General features: G+C 47.7%; 1 protein-coding gene across 4 annotated transcripts in view; it reads left to right on the top strand.

The window, feature by feature from the left end:
- Window positions 1-19,872, top strand: part of BCL9 (BCL9 transcription coactivator) — a 60,294-nt gene extending 40,422 nt beyond the window's left edge. For 3 of the 4 annotated variants that reach the window (XM_075102680.1, XM_075102670.1, XM_075102656.1), the window contains exons 2-8: window positions 7,609-7,915; window positions 9,497-9,813; window positions 10,729-10,918; window positions 11,412-11,511; window positions 11,918-14,147; window positions 16,051-16,311; window positions 17,672-19,872. In XM_075102680.1, coding sequence (XP_074958781.1) covers window positions 7,863-7,915; window positions 9,497-9,813; window positions 10,729-10,918; window positions 11,412-11,511; window positions 11,918-14,147; window positions 16,051-16,311; window positions 17,672-18,789 — 4,269 coding nt within the window. In that variant the 5' untranslated portion in view covers window positions 7,609-7,862 and the 3' untranslated portion in view covers window positions 18,790-19,872. The remainder of the gene's footprint in view (window positions 1-7,608; window positions 7,916-9,496; window positions 9,814-10,728; window positions 10,919-11,411; window positions 11,512-11,917; window positions 14,148-16,050; window positions 16,312-17,671) is intronic. The other variant, XM_075102663.1, reaches the window with a different exon arrangement.
- Window positions 19,873-20,492: the final 620 nt, after the last annotated feature.

The following is a 20,492-nucleotide window of genomic DNA, read 5'->3' as shown; positions in this document are numbered from 1 at the left end:
CTTGAAGGCATGGAGGTAGTTGTGGGCAATAACCTGCCCATGTTTTAGAGGTTAACAGAGAGGTGCGTACACACCATGTGTACAATAAGAGTTATTTCCTCTGTGACGGTTGTATGGAGCCTGGTGAGTTTGTGTAGTCCTCACGTTCATGTAGCACAATGAGTTTACGGAACAAGTTCTTGATTCTTCTTTGATTCACAGTCATGTCTGGTGCAAGACCACAAGCAGAGAGGTAATGCTGTGCAGACTTGGGGTTAGCAGTGATTTCTCTGATGTGCATAAGGAGAAATTCTTGGCTTTGGGAAACTGTGAGGGCTTTGTGTATGGCATCATTTTTAACTGCCGAGATAGAAATGTAGAAAGGTCCATACTGTTTCAGGGTAAGTTAGGACCATCTGGAAATTTGTCACTGGCTGCAAGGTGCTATCCAATCAGCTTAGTATTAACAAGTTAGCACTTGTTATTGAGCAAATTATAAGTAAACAGGATTTGTGGCTTACTAGGGAATGACAGAACATGGTATTTTCCCCAAATCAGCAGCTGTTTTGGGTAGAGTATGCTCCATGTACCAGATGAGGTGCCCCTGGTGTAAGCAGGCACTGCCTTTCTGGCAGATAGAGCACATGAGCAAATCAGCTGAAAGTCTACTGCGTGATAACTGTGTAGTTTGATTAAAGGATGAGGTCTGCAAACCCTGCAATGAAAAGAGCCAGGACATGTTCTCAGGCCATCTACTGATGACTTGCTTGGACAAGCAGAGTTGTATTGGGTCCAGATAACATACATATTGATACTGTGTCTTTAGCCCCAGCAGTTCTTTAGGTACCCGATGTACTTTCTGCCCTTGTTTAAGAAAAAGGGCAGAGGCACCTGGCAGGAGAAGGATGCAAGTATGTTTAAACAACCAGCTTAAGCCTATCCATGCCTGTGCTGGCAGTTGCTGCTGCCTCCTTCATGCCAGCGCCAGTGAGCATGTGGCCACCTTGTTGGCTGAAAGAGGAAGCTTGTCTCCTGAAAATTAATTATATCGTATCTAGAGTTAGTTTTGAGCTGGGTCACAAGTGCTAGTGATGGCTGCAAGGGATAGAGTTGGATAGACTTCGGCTGGTTGAAATTGCTTTCCTGGGTCCAGCACGCACTTGGTGTACAGAAGGTAAGGGGGCATTTTTGACAAACCTGTTTGAATGCTGGCACATCCAGTACTAATTGTATGACAAGCACATGCTTTATGCATTCATGGGGAAGGATAAGGAGGACAGCTTTTGCTAAGAGGTAGGGGTAGATTTAAAGGTGTGGTTATAAGCCCTTAGTAGGGGCCATATATAGAAATTGGGACCGGTTCAAGGGATTGAAGAGTGTCCCATGTCCCTGTATCATCAAGCATCTTGGTGAGATGTGTTGGGTGTAGAATACTTATGTCAATTTATCAATTTACTTTTACTTTCATGTGATCTTAAGGGAGTCTGATGGTTCAATAAAAGCATTGAATAACACTTCCTGCATTGTCCTTGTTTCCTGGTTGCACTCTTTATCAGTGAGATATATAATCAAGTACTTTATTAAACAGCAGCTTATTAAAAGTAACGTGTAGTTCAGCTGCAAGTGTGCAAAAGAAGCAAATGCTTAACAAAACTGGTAAGCGTAGCACGTGGTGAAAACCAGTGGTAGCTCTTAGGGTGTCGTGGAGTCACCTTTTGCCAGTGCAGCTGTTCTCCCTCTTATTTTGTTGAATGAGGGTCGGAGAAATAGGATGTGCCCCTCCCAGTAAAATTGCGCTGAAGGAGAGCGTCAGTTGATTCATTGCCTTACCCCACCTCTCCAGTCGCACGAGGCATCCTCTGGTGGATGCGCCTGCAGAGGTTTGCTTCCTGGTGGCTGTCAGGATGAGCAGTTGCTCAAAAAGCTCCCGTGGCTGGTGCTGCTGTTCTTGGTCCCTCCTGAAGCTGCTCCTCTTCCTGGAGCAGTCTCTTACTCTGCCCTCTCTCTTCTTTCTCTCCCACTCCGCTGTCAGAGCTACAATGCAAGCTGAGCCAGCACCCTGAATTCAAAGTTGTCATTTGTTTTCTGTAGCAGCTGGTCTCTAGCCTTTTTTTCTTTTTCCATGCTGACTTTGGGCTCTCACCACCCTCAGTCCAGCACAGACTGACAGTCTCAGAAAGGCCGTGGGAAAAAAGAAGTGTGCTCTTTCTTGTACACAGAGAAAGAGATTTCTTGCCTTTAATGCTTCGTGTCACAGTAAGGCCACAAGTTTGATACTTTTATCTACTTGGTATGCCTTTATTTCATCTCTCCACATTCTCCTTCTCAAAGAGGGAGAAAAGACTGAAGTGAATCAGTGATAACTGCAGCTGTTCCTGTTGAAGCAGCCGTAACGCTGTACACCTCCAGTGCCTGACCACTTGCCACTGTCAAGCTTCTGCAGTTTAAGTGCATAAAGAAGGAATAAGCTAGTTTGGATGGTTTTTTCCTTCTGTTTGCGGTACAATAATATGGTGGCTAGTTCATAGAAGTACAGGGATGGTTCATGAATAAGTTACCAAAAGGTAAGCTAAGGTGTGCATTTGTATCTTGTTAGTTACTCTGTGGTAGCTGCTTACATAGACGCTGTTGCCTTTTGCTCTTAAACTTACTGTGAAGCAAGCTGTCTTGCACCGTCTGTGGGCTAAGACCATGCAGGTGAGCAACAGAGATAGTAAACTAGGGGATGGAATTGCATTGCAAGGACTTGGCTGGGTAGCCTTAAAATGGATCATGTTTGATCATTTGTGTCCCTCTTGCGGTTCTGAGCTATGGTCTGTAAGGCTGCCCTGCTCTGGTGCTTTGCCAGGTTAAGCCTGAATGTTTCGAGCAATAGAGCCCCAACCATTTGCTGTGATAGATTCTCTCCATCCTGATGCGTGCTGGCGTTTACATGTTTTCCCTTTCAAGGGAAAAGGTGATTTTTGGTTGCTGCTTTGATAGAGGTGTGTCAGTATTGGCACTGGCATGGCTTAGCCTGTATTGTTTTGTTGGGTGGGGTGGGGGAAAGGGGAGAGGAGATATAACTGGGTAATTGGATTCAGGGATGATTGTGCTGCTGTGGTAGGTTTTACTGGATGAAGCAGCTTGTTGCGATAGGTGTTTGTTTCAGCTTCTGTCTGCAAGTATGACTTGGCTAGATAAGGATGGTCTATCGTGATGATTTCATTGTTTGAATTGGCTGGACTGGGTGGAGAATGCAGCTGCATTGTTTGGGACTAGCTTTGTAGTTTCGTTTTGTTGAAGTGGATTACATGGCAGTGCATTGCTACATTATTAAGGTGAAGTTGCAGTAGATAATAGTTGGAGAATGTTGGAGGGAAGAGAATACGCACAGGGTTTCACAATGCGTACCTAATTGAGCCTCGCAACAGCTCCTGTGTTCCTGTTGGGAGATCTGGTCAGCAGAATGCATTGGGATTACGCAGAAAACCTCTGGTAGTGATTTGAGTTTGCAGTCATACTTTAACTGCAAGGCTGTCTGTGCTGTGTAAATAGCTGAGAGTGCTCTGAGAGACCATGCCGGCCCCGACAGTGTGAATTTTGTCTGGATTCATGCTGTTCTTGCTGCCTCTCCAGTTTTCACAGTGGGTGAAGGAGAAGCTGGCAGGTAGCTGCTCTGTTTTTCTTTACTGACCTCAAATTAACCATTGAGCCGTGCCTCAGAGTCCATGTCTTTTTGTATTACGGAACTTTCAGGCACTTAAACTTGCTATAACATGTGAGTGACTGTTAACTGATGCAGGGTTGTCTCCATTACTGAAAGTGTGGCTGATCAGTTGTTAGGTCATGAACTCTTTTGGCCTTATAGGAAATAACTGTAGTGCAAGGTGGGGCTAACCCCTCTGCCTTGAGCAAACTTGCATTATGTCTTACTTGGGAAAGTTTGCAGTTGGATTCCCTTCTCCCTGCAGCATAGCACAACGATGTGAAGTAGGAGTTGCCAGAACAGTAGGTAGTGCTTCCTCCTTCTAAAACCAGCCTGGTTTTCCCCTAGATGCGACAGAGCGATTGCCTGGCTTTACCTAATGCTTGATGCTTTTATTTATACGTTGTCTGGCTGTGGAGGAGGTGGTATATAATGAAGCACAGGGGTTTGGCAGAAGTTCTGCTAGGCTCATGGTGAGGGGAAGGCGAGCCTTTGAAGAGAGATGGGTGCAAGAGGAGGAGAGGTTACATGTCCCAGCTTTGTGCCAGCTTCTCAAAGCTCGGATGAGCTCATGAGAACCCAGCTGGCTCAAATGTGGGAGTGCTAAAGCAGGTCTGACCTATTTCTTCCCCTCCATGTGCAGCACGCATCTTGAGACTCTTCCAGTCTGACTTTTTCAGTGCTGACAACAAATCCTGCCAGTCTGAGCAGAGGTGCCCCCTTGTTAGTGGTTCAGAGCAAGTTTTGATTCCTCTGCTTCTGTGGCTGGATGCATGGGAGGGACGCACAGACTGACTGTGCATTCTTGTTGGTGAAACTCTTCCTCTCTCTTCTTGTTCCAGGTGATCTTTTCTTGTGAGACAAGTGGTTTGTGACTCATGGCCTCCACAATGAGTACTGCTGTGTCGTGATACCAGGGGTCTTGGTAAGCTGCTTGTTTGAAATATGATAGGTCCTCGCCATTCCACAAATGCAGGCCCATCTCTCTTGTCTTTGCAATTGAGGTTCAACATAATTTTAAGCCATCCAAATTGTAAGCTGCAACTGAGTGGAGTGAGGCTACTTTTCACCTGTTCTCACCACCTTCTCTGAGCTTGCAGTGGCACTGATTCAGTTACATGATCAACCAGACCAGGGGACTGATCCAGCTGAATAGATTTCTGCTGTTTCCCTTGCATTTGTTCCCATTCAGATCTTTTCCCCAGTCTGCTCAGGAGAGAGGTGGTGAGAACTGAGTACACAGTTGAACCATCCCTTTTCCCTGCAGCCATTGCCTGGCATACTTAAAGCAAGCCTGAAAATAGAACCTTGGATGTAGCTTGCCAAAACGTCTTGAAAAGTAGCTTGACCATTCACTGTTGGTGACCCTACCTCTAATTCTAGAGCAATGATAAAGGCTTTGCTGTGGCAGGCAGACTCTAGCTGCAAAAATACATATCTCTAGAGCTTTTCCATTATTGAACCCTAGATTCCCAGACATACATATGTTAGAAGTGCATTTAGAAAAATCATGAGGCATTCCATTTCACATTATAAAAGATGGTACATTCCCAGTGTGCAGAAATGAGAAGCGGAGGAAGTTGAGTTGCCGTTGTTCCACCAATGAATATATTGATATATCCTTTATAGCTCTCTCTGGTAAGAAGAAATTTAAACCGAGATCGGAAAATACAGTTCCCTTGCAGAGCGTATCATTCCAATTCCATTCTAATAGATGGAAGATACATGTATATAGGATAATAAAAAGTAGGGTTAAAAAATTGGAGGTTTTTTTATCCCCTGTGAAGTACTTGAAAGTTTGGTGATGTCAGAAATATTGTGCAGCCAGTGTGATCCTGATTCTATTCTTCATGTTTTCTCATTGCACTGTGCAAGACTGGGAGTCTGAGGAAACTCTCGTCTTATAATAAAAGGTAACTTGGTAATGCATGAATATCAAAAGTGGAAAAGCAGAGGATGAAACAACTAAAACACTTGAATTTATCACACCAGCATCTGCATTCTGCTGTTAGCATTAAGCTCTGCTCGCTTTAATGCTATTGTTCCTTTTTTCTTCTTTTACCTGAAATTCACCATATTTTCAGTCACACTGTCACCTTAAGTGAGGACCCTGAAGTATCACTAAGTTCCACTAACTTTTAGAGATGCATAAATCTTTTGAAAAGTGGGTGCTGTTGATAACGTTACGGTTTTGTTGTCAAAACAGACATAGGAGCCAAATTTGCATGTAAAGATGGTACAACTTAGATATTTGTGAAGATGTTCTCTCAAGTCTTCAATGTATCTGCGTAGCACCAGCTCCCATTACAGCATGATAGGAGTAACAATAGTAATAGATTAACCCCAACATTGTTCTCAAAATCGGTGGAATAACCAGCTGATAGCCCTAGAGAGGCATGTGGATCCTGTGGAGTGTGTGGCTCAGACTGGAGTTCATCTGCCTGTGCCCAATAGGAGGCATTAAAAATGAGACCTTTGTTGCAGAAACATTCCCCCACAATAATGGGTTTGTGTGGCACAGTGGAGGTGAGCACAGGGAGCGGGATGATTTCTCTGCATCATGAAGAAGCCATGTGGTAGAGAATTGAATTTCTGGAGATCATGCAGAGCTTCATGGAATGACTGCAGTGTGCAGCACTATCATGTTAAAGTACAGCAGTGCAAAGTCGCAAAAAGTATAATGGCACAACCTCACAACAAGATAAATTTGTGGAACTGGAAAACCATAGTGCTCAATACTGTAGGTTACTGATAACTCTCGTGGCCAGAGGTGCTCATATAGTGCCCGTGTTTCTTAATCCTCTGGTGTCAGCATGTAAGCAAACCATTTTTTTGTTTTCTAAATGCAATTTGAACAGTAGTTTCTTCATAGAATTCAAGGCACTCCCTGTCTGGTGAGGTTTATTTTGTTTCATTTGATATACCCAGGAAGAAACTGCTTATTTGGCGCTGAGAAGGAATACTGGGAATATTTACATTTGAATAATATTTAACTAGAATGCTTAATACATTAACAATAAATCTTGGTTAGATTCTAAATTAAGTGGATTTGCATCTGAGTAGGTGAGATGAACAGGAGAGATTTTGCTGAAACATAAACAAGACAGAAATTTGTTCCAAAATAACTTAGCCCAAAGGACATAAACAGTAATGTTCAATAGTTTCCTCCTCCAGAAACAGTTTTATGTACCTTATTGCCTGCATTGTGCATATCATTTCTTAGAAAGAAGCTGAAAAAGTGTTTATTTTTAGTTGTGTGGGGTTTTTTGTTTGTTTTTTTTTAAGCCTTAATGGTCTGTATAGTGCTGCTGTGCAAACTTAAAGGGGTAGTTCTCTAGTGATCTTTTGGCCTTTCTACTAGATACAATGAGTGAGTAACCTCTGGTATTTTCAGAGTAATCACAGCGGAGCTGGTTGCTTACAGGTGGTCAGGAAGGCATTTTATTTTATTTTCTTCCCTTTGTGCAACCCTTAGCGCACATCATTGAACATATGTCTAGTTGTATTGGACCAAGGAGACAGAGAAGGTTTGAGCAGAGTTTATGTTCTTAAGAAATATCAGATTACGGCCATTCACAGGGGAATTCTGGATAGCTAAGTCATGTTGGGGGTTTGTAGATTTGGCTTCCTACTGACTTGTTGTGAGGTATCTTCAAGCTGAGCACAGAGGCAGAATCAAAGTGTCCAGATACAAGGCACTTCCCTGTTTTGTTGACTGCAGAGTGATTTGCTTTGTATGAAGGGAAGGTGTCCTCTCTGCCTGTAAACTGAATGGCCAGCCAGGGCTGCCTCCAGTTTGAAATACGCAGCTGTACTGAGCCATCTGAAAGCTCTTCTCAGTAACGGGGGAAGAATTGCCTTTTACTGCTTCACACCAGACACATATGCCTGGAAAGTTCCTCACTGATTTTCTTGCTCTTTTTGTGGGGTGGTTTTAACAGTGTGCCCTGGAGATGCGAGACTTCCCCTGGGCAGCAGGAGGCAAGCGTCTAGAGAATGCTGGAGCTGCAGGAGGGAAGCGCCCAGTGCAAAACCAGAGAGGAGCAAAGAGAAAAAAGGCAAGCAGACAGCCGGCATTGAGAGAAGCGGGTGGCAGAAAGTGCTTCGACGCTGCCTCTGGCGGCACTCTCCCCAGAGGAACTTGACAAGAGCCCATCTGCGTGCGTGTGAGACTGTGAGCTCAGGATTTCTGTCAATGCATTCCAGTAACCCCAAAGTGAGGAACTCCCCGTCAGGCAACACACAGAGGTAAGGAAAAGAGCCTGCAGTCAGCTGCTTGGGATTGGTGCATGATGCTGTCCCTGCTCTGCTGCAGGATGAGCCAAGGACTGGTGCATGTGACTTACTGGTCCTCCTTTGTCCTCCCATTGGACCTGCCAAGTACCTGAGCGCTGGCTGCACAGTGCTGACAAGTCTCCACATTTGGCTAGGGTCAGGATGTGCTGAAAGCTCTAAACCCATGAGGTGCAGATTCTGTATTCCTCACGCCCTCTTGCCTCCCATCAGGTGTCTGAATAGGCTGTAGGAGAGTAAACATGCTGTTTCTATCTGTGCTTTTTTTTCTTCCCCCTCTTCTAATTATCTGTTTCCCTGAGGGGTAGTTGGGCAGCAGCAGGTCTCTCTGTCTGTACTTTCACACAAAACTCCTCCTCTGTATTATTGGCCTGGACAGCCTGGAGAACTGATCAGCTGTGCACTCAGATCCTCTACATCATTCACCTGCCAGTGCAGCAGGTCAGCATCTCTCCTCTGCTAATTTGGAAGGGGAAAAGTACGGAAGCGAAGCACTGTCCAGGGACTTGCAGTGGTCTGATTGACAGCATTCTCGACTTTGATTATTTACTCCTAGAGGTCATCTGGAGCTTAAGAGTAATTCAGAGGGAATGCCTCTGAGTCAGATGCCTGCCCAAAGGAGGAAACGGCTTGTGTGAGTCCCACAGTGAGGATGCTAGCAAGTGCTGCCTGTTGGAAGTGGCAGTGATGATAGGAAAATGCAGTGCAGAAGATCTGATAGCAATGGAGTAACCGGAGGGTGAGGAGGAAGGGGTGGCTAGTGCGTGTGTAAAACCCAGAAGAACAAAATATGTTTAGGATGCAATTTGCTGAGTGGAAGAGAGAAGAAAAGACTCTGAAGTTCCTTTGGCAAATGAAAGAAGCTTCATCTGCCCCATTTTGCAGGAGTGTGCAGGGAGATGGTATCCTTCTCCTTCCTTATTCAGAGGCAGGTTGTAGCTGGTTTAATTGTTTTCACGGTCAGAGGTTTGTGTTTTCCTGGCAGCTCGCCCCAATGTATGATGAATGCTGCAGTAATGCTGGGTTTTCCTTGTGCTCCCTGTAGAACAGGATAGGGAGGTACAAGGGAGGGGGTGGGGGTGGGGGGTCCTACTCTGATCAGAGCTGAAGTGTATAGTTTGGGTCCAGGAGAGTGGTGAGGTGAACTTTATTGTGCCTTGTTTGTTTACTCTGAGCTGGTCTTGGTGTGAGGCGCTTCTCTGTGCACATAGAAACCGTTGTCTTTATTGACAGAAGCCACAGAGGTAGGTCCTCATGTGACAGCAGTTCCTGGGATCTGGCAGGTTTGTAGCTTGCCCTAGTGCCTTCTTGAGCAATGAGATCCCATCTTGGGTAATAACCCTTTCAGGGCATGTTCAAAAAAGCACCTGCATGACTCTAAGCTTGCAGGCATTTTTTATATGTCAGCAATTGTCTTAGCTTGCAAAGGTGGCAGTGGTTGTTTCTGCTTCTCTCTCATCAGTTCCTACGGGGTTGAATGAATCTGTGGTGTGATTTGTCACTTTTTTCTTTTCCTTTTTTTTGCTCTGTCCCCAGTAGCCCCAAATCAAAGCAGGAGGTGATGGTCCGTCCCCCTACAGTGATGTCCCCATCTGGCAACCCCCAGCTGGATTCCAAATTTTCCAACCAGGGCAAACAAGGGGGCACCACCAGCCAATCCCAGCCCTCTCCCTGTGACCCCAAAAGTGGAGGTCACCCCCCCAAAGTGCTCCCTGGCCCAGGTGGGAGCATGGGGCTGAAGAATGGGGCAGGAAACGGTGCCAAGGGGAAGGGGAAGAGAGAGAGGAGCATTTCAGCAGACTCCTTTGAACAGAGGGAAGCTGGGACTCCTAATGATGATCCTGAAATCAAAGGTATGTTTGCTAGGATTCATGTGCAAGTGCAGACATTTAGTCTGAGTCTTCTGTGAGATGGAGAATCGCTATGCAAAAACATTTATTTGTCTGGGGTTCTGTAAGTTCTAGCCAACAAAGTCTAAAGGTCTTGAGAGTAGGTGAAGAGGAGAGGTTGTCATAGCTGGCATGGGTAAATGTCCTGTTCACGCTCAGTTAAAGTGCAGACCTAACCCTGGTGGGAAAGTTCCTTTGTTACTCTGAAACTCCCCCAGAGGATTTGAAAGTACAAATGCAACCTGTTGGTTTCCTTCTGGCCTTTGGCCTTTCAGGAACTGCTCTGTTGTAACTGGGGTTTTGAACAATATGCAAGCCTGTTTTGTCAACACAGATACAAAACCTGTAGCACCCTGACTGGTAACACAAGCCAGAGAGTTGGGATTTCTGTGTTCTGTTCCTGGCTCCCAACATTGCCTCTGTGAGGCAGTGCGAAAACAGACTAGATGTGCAGTTGTCCCGCTTTCCTTTGTCCATTTTCTAGGTCACCTGGCTAAGGTGGCTGAAGGGGGAAAAAAAAGTGGAGTTTTGCACAGAGCCCAAATATGTCCTCGGGCACAGACATTTTCATATTTGTTCATTTTAGTGTGTAGTTTTCCTGCTATTCTGTGTGGCCATTAGAGAATTCAAAGGGATCAGCTCTGGGAACTGCCACGTGCCTTGGAAGATGAGCTTTCTCCCAGTGGTACCTGAAGGGCAGCATGGCATTAGAGGGAAGGAAGATGCATGGTGTAACAGAAGAATTGCCTTTAGTATAGTGCTTGAGAGAGAAGTGAGAAATTTTAGAGGAGGAAGAGCTCTGGTCATTTTCCAGAAATGGATTCCAAAGAGTGATCCTAAGGTAGTGATTCCCCTCTGCTCCTCTTTCTGCCCTTTCAGACTGCAATTCTGCCGATCATGTGAAGTCCCAGGATTCTCAGCACACACCACACTCCATGACTCCTTCAAATGCTTCAGCCCCAAGGTCTTCCACGCCTTCCCATGGCCTGACGGCTGCTTTGGAGCCAGCAAGTGGGCAGAAGACTCCATCCAAAGTGGTTTATGTTTTTTCTACTGAGATGGCCAACAAGTAAGTAGGTGGATGCTCGAATGTCTTCAGGGAGTGGGGCTTATATTTGTGCTCCCTTTTTAAGAGGTTTTCAAGTGTACTTTCTCCCATCAAGTGCATTCTTGTAGCAAGAAGTCATTATTTATTTTGGGGATGCTGAAGGGACTGGAGTGGAGAAAGTCGCTACCTCTTGCCCTCTGAGAAGTGATTATTTATTCCTCCAAGGTGCGGAGTGGTGTTTTTTTTCTTTAATTTTTACTTTTGGCAAACACTGGTAGGTATTGTTTTGCAATCCACGCAGTGAATAGCAGCCAGGATGGCTTAAACTGAGACATGAACCCTGAATGCTGATGAGTTTGTAGATGGAAGCATTTTTCTTTTGCTACTCATCTAGAGTGAAATATGTGTGGTTAAGTCTCTCTCCCGTCTGCCAGCTGAAGGGTAGAAGGGAGGACAGTTAAGAAAAATTGATTCTTATCTTCAACTGGATATGTGCATCTGTCTGTCTTTGCAGGGCTGCAGAAGCTGTGCTGAAGGGACAGGTGGAAACCATCGTGTCCTTTCATATCCAGAACATCTCAAACAGCAAGGCGGAACGAAACACTGTACCCTTGGTAGGGAATACCTGCATTTGTGTGTGTGGTTGGGTGAGAGATGGTTGATTATTTACATGCTGAAATAAGTTTTAGGGTGGAAAAGAGAGACAGTTGTTGTCCTAGCCTCCTGCAAATAAATGGCTTGGATGATCCAAAGAAGAGCTTGTGTCTTGCAATATTTGGGTAGTATATTTCTGACCCACTGCTTATGTGATGCTAGCGGAGAAGCAAGGGGTAGCTGCTGTAATACCTGAGCGAAATATGTTTCTGCATGGCCAAGATGCTGCTTTGTGATCACTGCATGAAGGCTACCTTTCCTTGCAAAGTGTGGGCTGGTGATGTTCAGACAGGATGCTTTGCTTGCACCTCTGCTTATGTCACACAGCTGTAAGATGAATGAGTGACATGTGGCTTTCTCTTGCAGAACCCCCAGATCACTGCACTTCGGACTGAACCCAAGCCCCTGCCGCAGCCGCAGCCCCCCACCGCCCCAGACCAGAACCCTCCCCAGAACGCCAAAATGCAGCCGACTCCACCTGTGTCAGCGCCGGTATCCAAATCTGCTGGCCCCGCCTGCCCCATAGATCAAGACAGTCCCAGCGTGGAAAGCAAAGTGATGTCTGTGGGCAGCCCTGCCAACTCTACCCCATTGCAGACAGAAGGATTTGGGCAGAGTTCAACCCCCAATAATCGAGCAGTTAGCCCAGTTTCCCAAGGTAGCAATAGCTCTGCTGCAGACCCCAAAGGTCCTCCCCAGCAGGTGTCTGGTGGGGACCCATCCAGTTTGGGCGAGAATCCAGATGGACTGTCACAGGAGCAGCTGGAGCATCGAGAGCGCTCATTGCAGACCCTGAGAGACATACAGCGCATGCTCTTCCCTGATGAGAAGGAGTTTGCGGGAGGGCAAGGTGGGGGACCACCCCCAAGTGCTGGGGTGCTGGATGGTCCCCAAAAGAAACCTGAAGGGCCGATACAGGCCATGATGGCTCAATCCCAAAGTTTAGGCAAAGGGTCAGGGTCTCGGACAGATGGAGGGGCTCCGTTTGGCCCTCAAGGACACAGGGACATGCCCTTTTCCCCAGATGAAATGGGGCCGCCACCAATGAACTCCCAGTCAGGACCCATTGGGCCAGACCACCTGGACCATATGACTCCCGAGCAGGTAGCCTGGCTTAAGCTGCAGCAGGAGTTTTACGAGGAGAAGAGAAGAAAGCAAGAGCAGGTGGTTGTGCAGCAGTGTTCCCTGCAGGACATGATGGTCCATCAGCACGGGCCTCGTGGGGTGGTCCGAGGCCCTCCCCCTCCCTATCAGATGACCCCTGGGGAGGGCTGGGGACCTGGGGGTCCAGAGCCCTTCCCTGAAGGCATGAACATGTCGCACTCCCTGCCCCCCAGGGGCATGGCCCCCCATCCCAACATGCCTGGGAGCCAGATGCGCCTGCCTGGTTTTGCAGGAATGATGAACCCTGACATGGAGGGCCCCAGTGTCCCAAATCCTGCCTCCCGGCCTGGGCTTTCAGGAGTCAGCTGGCCAGACGACGTGCCAAAAATCCCAGATGGCCGAAACTTCCCTCCTGGCCAGGGTGTCTTCAGCGGCCCTGGTCGAGGGGAGCGGTTCCCCAATCCGCAGGGCCTGCCCGAAGAGCTCTATCAGCAGCAGCTGGCTGAGAAACAGATGGGCCTCCCTCCTGGCCTGAACATGGAAGGTATCAGGCCCGGCATGGAGATAAACAGAATGATGCCCTCCCAGAGACACATGGAGCCTGGGAACAACCCCATCTTCCCTCGCATGCCGGTGGAAGGGCCGATGAGCCCCTCCAGGGGGGACTTCCCGAAAGGAATACCCCCACAAATGGCCTCTAGCAGGGAGCTGGAGTTCGGGATGGGCCCTGGCAGCATGAAGGGGGACATGGGCATGAATGTCAGCATGGGCTCCAACCCACCCCTGGTCCCTCAGAAGCTGAGGGAGGCAGGAGTTGGGCCAGAAGAGATGATGAAACTGCGCCCCGGCGTCTCGGAGATGCTCTCCTCTCAGCAGAAAATGGTGCCGCTGCCGTTTGGGGAGCACCCGCAGCAGGAGTATGGCATGGGTCCCAGACCTTTCCTTCCCATGTCTCAGGGCCCAGGAGTCGGTCTACGAAATCTCAGAGAACAGATCGGGCCTGACCAAAGGACTAACAACCGGCTCAGCCACATGCCGCCACTACCTCTCAATCCCACCAGTAACCCTAATAGCCTCAACACTGCTCCCCCGGCGCAGCGCAGCCTTGGCCGCAAGCCCTTGGATATCTCTGCAGCTGGTCAGGTGCATTCGCCAGGGATCAACCCCCTGAAATCCCCCACGATGCGCCAGGTCCAGTCTCCCATGATGGGGTCTCCATCGGGGAACCTCAAGTCCCCTCAGACACCCTCCCAGCTGGCAGGAATGCTTGCGGGCCCCACTGCCGCAGCTGCCGCTGCCTCCATTAAGTCCCCCCCTGTCTTGGGGTCTGCTGCTGCTTCTCCTGTCCACCTCAAGTCTCCATCTCTCCCTGCACCTTCTCCTGGATGGACTTCGTCTCCAAAGCCTCCTTTGCAGAGCCCTGGGATTCCCCCAAACCACAAGGCATCTCTCACCATGTCTTCTCCAGCCATGCTGGGGAATGTGGAGTCGGGTGAGTGCCGCCTCTGCTAGCCGGACTCAGCTCATCGGCTCATGTCAGGTTACCCTGAGGCGTGCAGCAAGGGGAGAGGGTTGGAGGTTTCTTGAAGGGGTGGCAGTGCCGCAAGGCTTGGTGGTGCTTGTTCCAAGGGTCGGGTTGGCGGCTGCATGAGTGGAGCACAAGTGCTTTTCCTGCTGTTGTATTTGTGGGTTTGCACCATGCCTCCTGGGTGTCCTGGTGAGGGCTAGTCATCGGAGGATGTGAAAGGGTGGGGTCAGGAGGTGTGGAAAAATGTGGAGTGTTGATGGGAGAAATCTCTCCCTGGAGGAGTTTTTGGCTGTTCCGCCACAGTTCCTGGTGGCAGTAGCTTTGTGGAGCCGTTCCTGCTGATGTTACGAAAATGCTTTGAAATAACATCTCCTACAAGTTGATGCTGAGCACAGTTAGTCATGTACCTAGATATGGTCAGGTATGGTTACGGCTTTCTAGGCTCACCACAGACAGGGAGGTGTGTTAGCATTTTTTCAGGCTTCAACCATTTCAGAGAGAGTTAACACCACCATATGTAGCATTCAGTAGTGTGCTGGAGCTGTGCCGTGCCTGGGACCTTCGAATGCAGGTGCTGGCATGCTCCTGAACGTCTCTGGGCTATTGGCGGCACACGTCCGCCCTCTCCTTCCCACTCCCAAATCCTCCCAGAGCTTGCCCAGGAGCATGTTTGCCCCTCTGTCCAAGTTCCCAGTGCTGCAGCCCGGGAAGGTCTGGCTGGGAGAGGAGGCTTGCCCACGTTGCCCTCTAGTGCTGCTGTGGGTAACAACGCGGCAGCGGTGGCTGGGACATGCCCAACGGGGCCAGGGGACTGGTGGTGGCAGGGGGGGTAACCCCTCACATCAGCTGGCAGGACTGCTGGCCGGATCCCTGTGCTCGGTAGCAGAGGCTGGGTGTTGGCATCTGTCGTGGCTGCTGAGGCCGTGCCCGGTGTGAGCCCGAGTGCCCACAAGTCAGAATTGAATGCTTTAGTCTGTGCCTAATGTTGTGCCTAATGAATGCTTTTACATGCAGCTCTTCCAAAGCATAAATGTTTTGGCATTGCAGGATTTTTGTTTTATCTGTTCTCCTTTCCTTTTTCTGGGGTGAACCGAGGAACATGCAGTGGATTTTCAGTGATAGTACAACTTTGGTTTAGCATCTTTCCTTCCCATGTGGTTTGGGTGGCATGAAATTCATCGGTGAAGAACAAAGGAGATTGGAAATGCTTTGGGAGAGCAGAGGATGAGAAGCTAATAAGGGTAGAGAATGTTTCTTTAACTGGAATGATCAGTAAATATGTGTATATAAAACCTGAATGAAATATAAACAAGGAGTCTTACTTGTAGCAGCTGATGCAGCTTGTCAGAAATCTGCCTGTATGTCTTGGCATAATATCTGCTACAGCTTTCATTGTGCTGCCTATGTCTACTGTGCTTGTTTGCCCCCTAAAGAAAAAAGGGCAAGGAGCTAAAGTTGACTTCTGGTAGGTGCAGGAACAATTAATTGGCTATGGGTTTAGATTTTTATGGATAGACTTGGTGTGTGAGTCTGTCTTCTCCAGTGCATGGAAGTTGAATAGTAGGATTTTTCAGGCGTACCTGATAATTCTTCCTGTGGATTTGCAGAGGCTCAAGATAGTTCCAGTGGAAGTGCAGAATCCAGGATAACGAATGTTAACAGTCTTGACCAATAGGCTTATTTTTCTGGTTACCTTTCACAGGCATTGTGACTGCATTAGTCAGATGGTCTCATTGCAATAATAAAAATCTAGGTTTTGAGATTTCTAGGAGAAAAGGGTGGGTTTTCAGGGGAAAAAAATGCTAAGAAAGAAAAAAAAATTGACCTTTTTTCTTTTCTATCTCTCTTCCCCCTCTGCCCCTGCAAGGCGGCCCACCTCCTTCTACAGTCAGCCAGTCTGCTCCTGTGACTCTTCCTGGAAATCTTCCCTCTAGCAGTCCTTACACAATGCCTCCAGAGCCGACCCTCTCCCAGAATCCCCTTTCCATTATGATGTCCAGGATGTCCAAATTTGCCATGCCCAGCTCTACACCGCTCTATCACGATGCCATCAAAACTGTGGCCAGCTCGGATGATGACTCCCCTCCGGCACGCTCCCCAAACTTGCCACCCATGAACAGTGTACCAGGTAAGAAACTCAAAGAAATGTAAGCCCAAGCTATCAGGCAATACAGTGAAGGTGACTTTAATGGAAGCTTCATCAGATGAAGATGGCAAGAAGGGAAAGACCTTGAAAAATATATAGCCATGGCTGTTTCTGTGGAAGGCAGTTGCAATTCTCTGAAATGGGGAGAGGGAAATTCTCATTGCAACCATTTTTTTCTGTTCAGAAAGAGTCTGATCTGGAAAACCTTTATGTATGGGAGAGATTTCCGCTCATGCAGACTGGAATTACTTGCGTGAGTGAAGGCTGCTCATGGGAGTAAGGGTCAGACCTGAACATGTTACCGAGAGGAAACCATTCTTCTCCTGTCTTAAGGCAGTGTCATAGAAGCTTCACAGGGGTTTGTTGGTTTTGTTTTGGTGAGGATTTTTTTGGGGGTGGTTTTTGGTTTGGTTTTTTTGACACTGAATTATCTAGTCTTTTCCTGGGTTTTGTGGGTTGCCTTTGTTACAGAAGAGTGTGCTAGAATTCTTTCTCAAAGTGCACATCTTTTCATATAGGGAATGAGTAATGGCAGGTGGCCTCAGCCAGGGCTGAGGGGAAACTGCCCTGGTCCTTACCTGAGAGAGTTAGAGGAAGAGTAAAGGAAAACATTGTCCTATTGGGCTGTCTTGTGGGTGAGCATGTTTATATGAGAAATCCAGTCCCTGCTGGTAGTTTAATGTTGGTGCGTACATGTTTAATACAAAAGTCGGCTGTAGCCCCAACTGAATTAACATAGTTGAAAGAGAGGGTGAGTGGATGTTTCATGGGGGCAGCGACTGGAAATGAATTCTTGATGAGTTTACCTTTAGCTTTGCTGTCTGTTTCACGCAGTAATGATCAGAATGGCTGAGTATACCTGGGGAAGCTGGCTAATTGAATAAGTTCATGATGATAGCTCATTAACCTCATTGATCGCTGCCTCCTAGTCTTATGAGGGTTACCTGATTTATCACTTCTTGAGTTTTGAAAGGAGATTCAGTCACCTCCCAGTGGACAAGTCTCCATATGCTGGTAATCTGTCACAGGCATGTTTGTTACTGCCTGCATCATCTAGACTGATGGAGAAAAGTAGTAAAGGTATGGGTTGGGTTGGGATCCTATTTACAGAGCAGGCTTCAGTCGATTTTTGATAGGGCACTGACAAGCTTAGGGAGGCAGCTGCGCAGGTGGCATCAATTTTCTGGTTAAAATAACATTTTCCAGAGCCACTACTGATGTTTTTTTAATAGCACTAATTTGTGTGTGTGCGCGGACTTGGTAACCTTGCAGAAAGCTCACTGATAGTTTTATTGATTATTATTGGCTGTTCTCTAAATGTGATTCCTTATTTCTTCCCTAGGCATGGGCATTAATTCTCAGAATCCTCGAATTTCAGGTCCAAACCCAGTGGGTCCAATGCCAACCCTTAGCCCAATGGGAATGACTCAGCCTCTTTCCCATAACAACCAGATGCCCTCTCCAAATGCTATGGGACCCAATATACCTCCTCATGGGGTCCCCGTGGGACCCGCCCTGATGTCACACAACCCGATGATGGGGCATGGCTCCCAGGAGTCTCCAATGGTACCTCAAGGACGCCTGGGCTTCCCACAGGGGTTCCCTCCCGTGCAGTCCCCTCCACAGCAGGTGCCATTTCCACACAACGGGCCCAGCGGTGGACAAGGCAACTTCCCAGCGGGAATGGGCTTCCATGGAGAAGGACCTCTGGGGCGCCCAACCAACCTGCCCCAAAGTTCGACAGATCCAGCACTTTGCAAGACTGGAGGCCCTGGCGGTCCAGACTCCTTCACTGTTCTTGGAAACAATATGCCTTCGGTTTTCACTGATCCAGAGCTGCAGGAGGTGATCCGTCCTGGAGCCACAGGAATACCTGAGTTTGACCTGTCCAGGATTATCCCATCGGAGAAGCCCAGCCAGACACTACAGTATTTCCCTCGTGGGGAGGTGCCAGGCCGCAAGCAGCCGCAGGGGCCCGGGCCTGGGTTCTCCCACATGCAGGGGATGATAGGAGAGCAGACCCCGAGGATGGGACTAACGTTGCCTGGCATGGGGGGCCCTGGGCCAGTGGGAACTCCGGATATCCCTCTTGGGACGGCTCCGTCTATGCCAGGTCATAACCCGATGAGACCGCCTGCCTTCCTGCAGCAAGGCATGATGGGGCCGCACCACCGCATGATGTCACCAGCACAAACAGCGATGCCTGGCCAGCCCGCGCTAATGAGTAACCCCGTGGCTGCCGTGGGCATGATCCCAGGCAAGGACCGAGCCCCCGCGGGACTGTACAGCCACCCGGGCCCTGTAGGGTCACCTGGTATGATGATGTCAATGCAGGGCATGATGGGACCCCAACAAAACATCATGATTCCCCCCCAGATGAGGCCCCGAGGTATGGCTGCTGACGTCGGCATGGGAGGGTTTAGCCAAGGCCCTGGAAACCCAGGGAACATGATGTTTTAAGCTGCTACCATAAGACTGGATGTTCTGATCCTTGTCAAGATGAGATTCCAAGTCCTGAGTGCTTTTTTGGGAGCTTCAGGAGTACAGTTTGGCCATGCAATAGGTGAAAAGAGACCAGAGGACGCTTTGGGAAATCTCGAATGTATGGAATTACCTGAGAAAAAAAAAAAATTATTCATTTTAACAGGTTGTTTTTTTTTTAAGATTTATTTTTTAAAAATTATTTTTGTGGACTTGGGTATCCCGTGACGGCACCTGCTTTGAGAATCTGTAGCTGTATTTTGAGAATTGCCATTTGTCACAAGTTGCACCATTCTCTGTATGTTTACGTCCTTCGGACTGGCTTCTCCCAGGACTCTCGGTTATTTTTGGGGTTTTTTTGTGTACTGTACTATATTGTAAAAGGGATTTTAGCAGAGACTTTAGTCTTTGGGGTGAGAGGAGAATGGGATTCTAGGCTGTTTACTTTAGGTGGAGAATCCATCTTCAGAACTTCGGACTATTTTCCTTCAACTCCAATGTATAGAAAAACCAAACTACGACCTCAGAGCAGAGTATTAATGAAAAGCACAAAAAGGAACTTAAGTTCAGTGAGGGGAATCTTTTAAATGAAATAAATAATAAGTTAAGGACATATTTTTCAAATTATGGCGTGCTGTCCAGCACCTTCTGTCTCTCCCTCCCACTCTTTATTAAATAGGCTTCTCTCTCTGTCCGTCCCCCTTCTGTCTCCTCCTATGGCAGCTGCAATACATTGTGTTATTTTGGGGAGTAAATCTAGGAGAGCCTCTCCTCACGTGGGGACTCTTCCCACTTTTAGGAAGGGGCTGGACTTGGACACTGTTACATCCTACAGTAGTCTCTCTCACTGTTTCCTATTCTCCTTTTCTTAGAAACCCCAAGTGATTTTATTAATGTGGGAGTGGAACAGACACTAAAAGTTATCCAGGATTTTTTTTGTGGTTATTTTTTTTTTTCCTCCCCAGCGTAAAACGTTCTGTGTAACCTCCATTAAATTTGGTACAAAACCACTCGCCAGGGCTGTGGTGTCAGAAAAATAAAATATATTGTTTCTTATAAAAATGAACTGTCGTCTTTATCCAGTCCAGTTGTTTCTGTGTATGTCAGATGGCTGGCCAGATAACTGTTTGCTCTTCCTTATGATCACAGCCAGCCTAGAGGCCAGGTGGGGTAAGCTTTGGCAGCTCCTGAAAGTCTGGTCTGTAGGCAGCTGCGTGCTCCTTGCAAGGCACTTCTGTTCGCTTAATACTGAACTGAGCCTGTTTTTCCTCAGAGTGAGGTCTGTCTTCAGAACACCTCAGGGATGATAGTTAGTCTTTCTTCCGCAGTTGTTTGAGGGTCAAGAATAGATGAAACTTGTTGTCTCCATCACTTCCTGCTGGTGAGTGTTTGCCACAATACAAGGTACGTGGTTTTAAGCTTTCCCTAAGCAGCGGTGTCTGTCTGCCAAGTGCCGGAGTCCAGCGCTGTGCCGGGGCATGGAGGCTGTGTGTCCCTCTGGGGCCTTTGGATTGGGTAGGGTCTCTGACTGCCAGTGATCAGAGGCCAAGGCAGTGGGTAATGGATGAACTTAAATAACAAAGGTGAGAGAGAAATGGTCAGTGAGCAGATTTTTATCGACAACCCTGCTGGGTAAATTGTTGCTTTGCTGCAGTTGTCATTGATTGCTTCCTAATCCCCTG

The sequence above is a fragment of the Phalacrocorax aristotelis genome, chromosome 1 (assembly GCF_949628215.1).
Source record: "Phalacrocorax aristotelis chromosome 1, bGulAri2.1, whole genome shotgun sequence".
NCBI lineage: Eukaryota > Metazoa > Chordata > Aves > Suliformes > Phalacrocoracidae > Phalacrocorax > Phalacrocorax aristotelis.
Note: the sequence above shows the minus strand (reverse complement) of the source record. Positions and strands in the feature narration are given on the sequence as shown.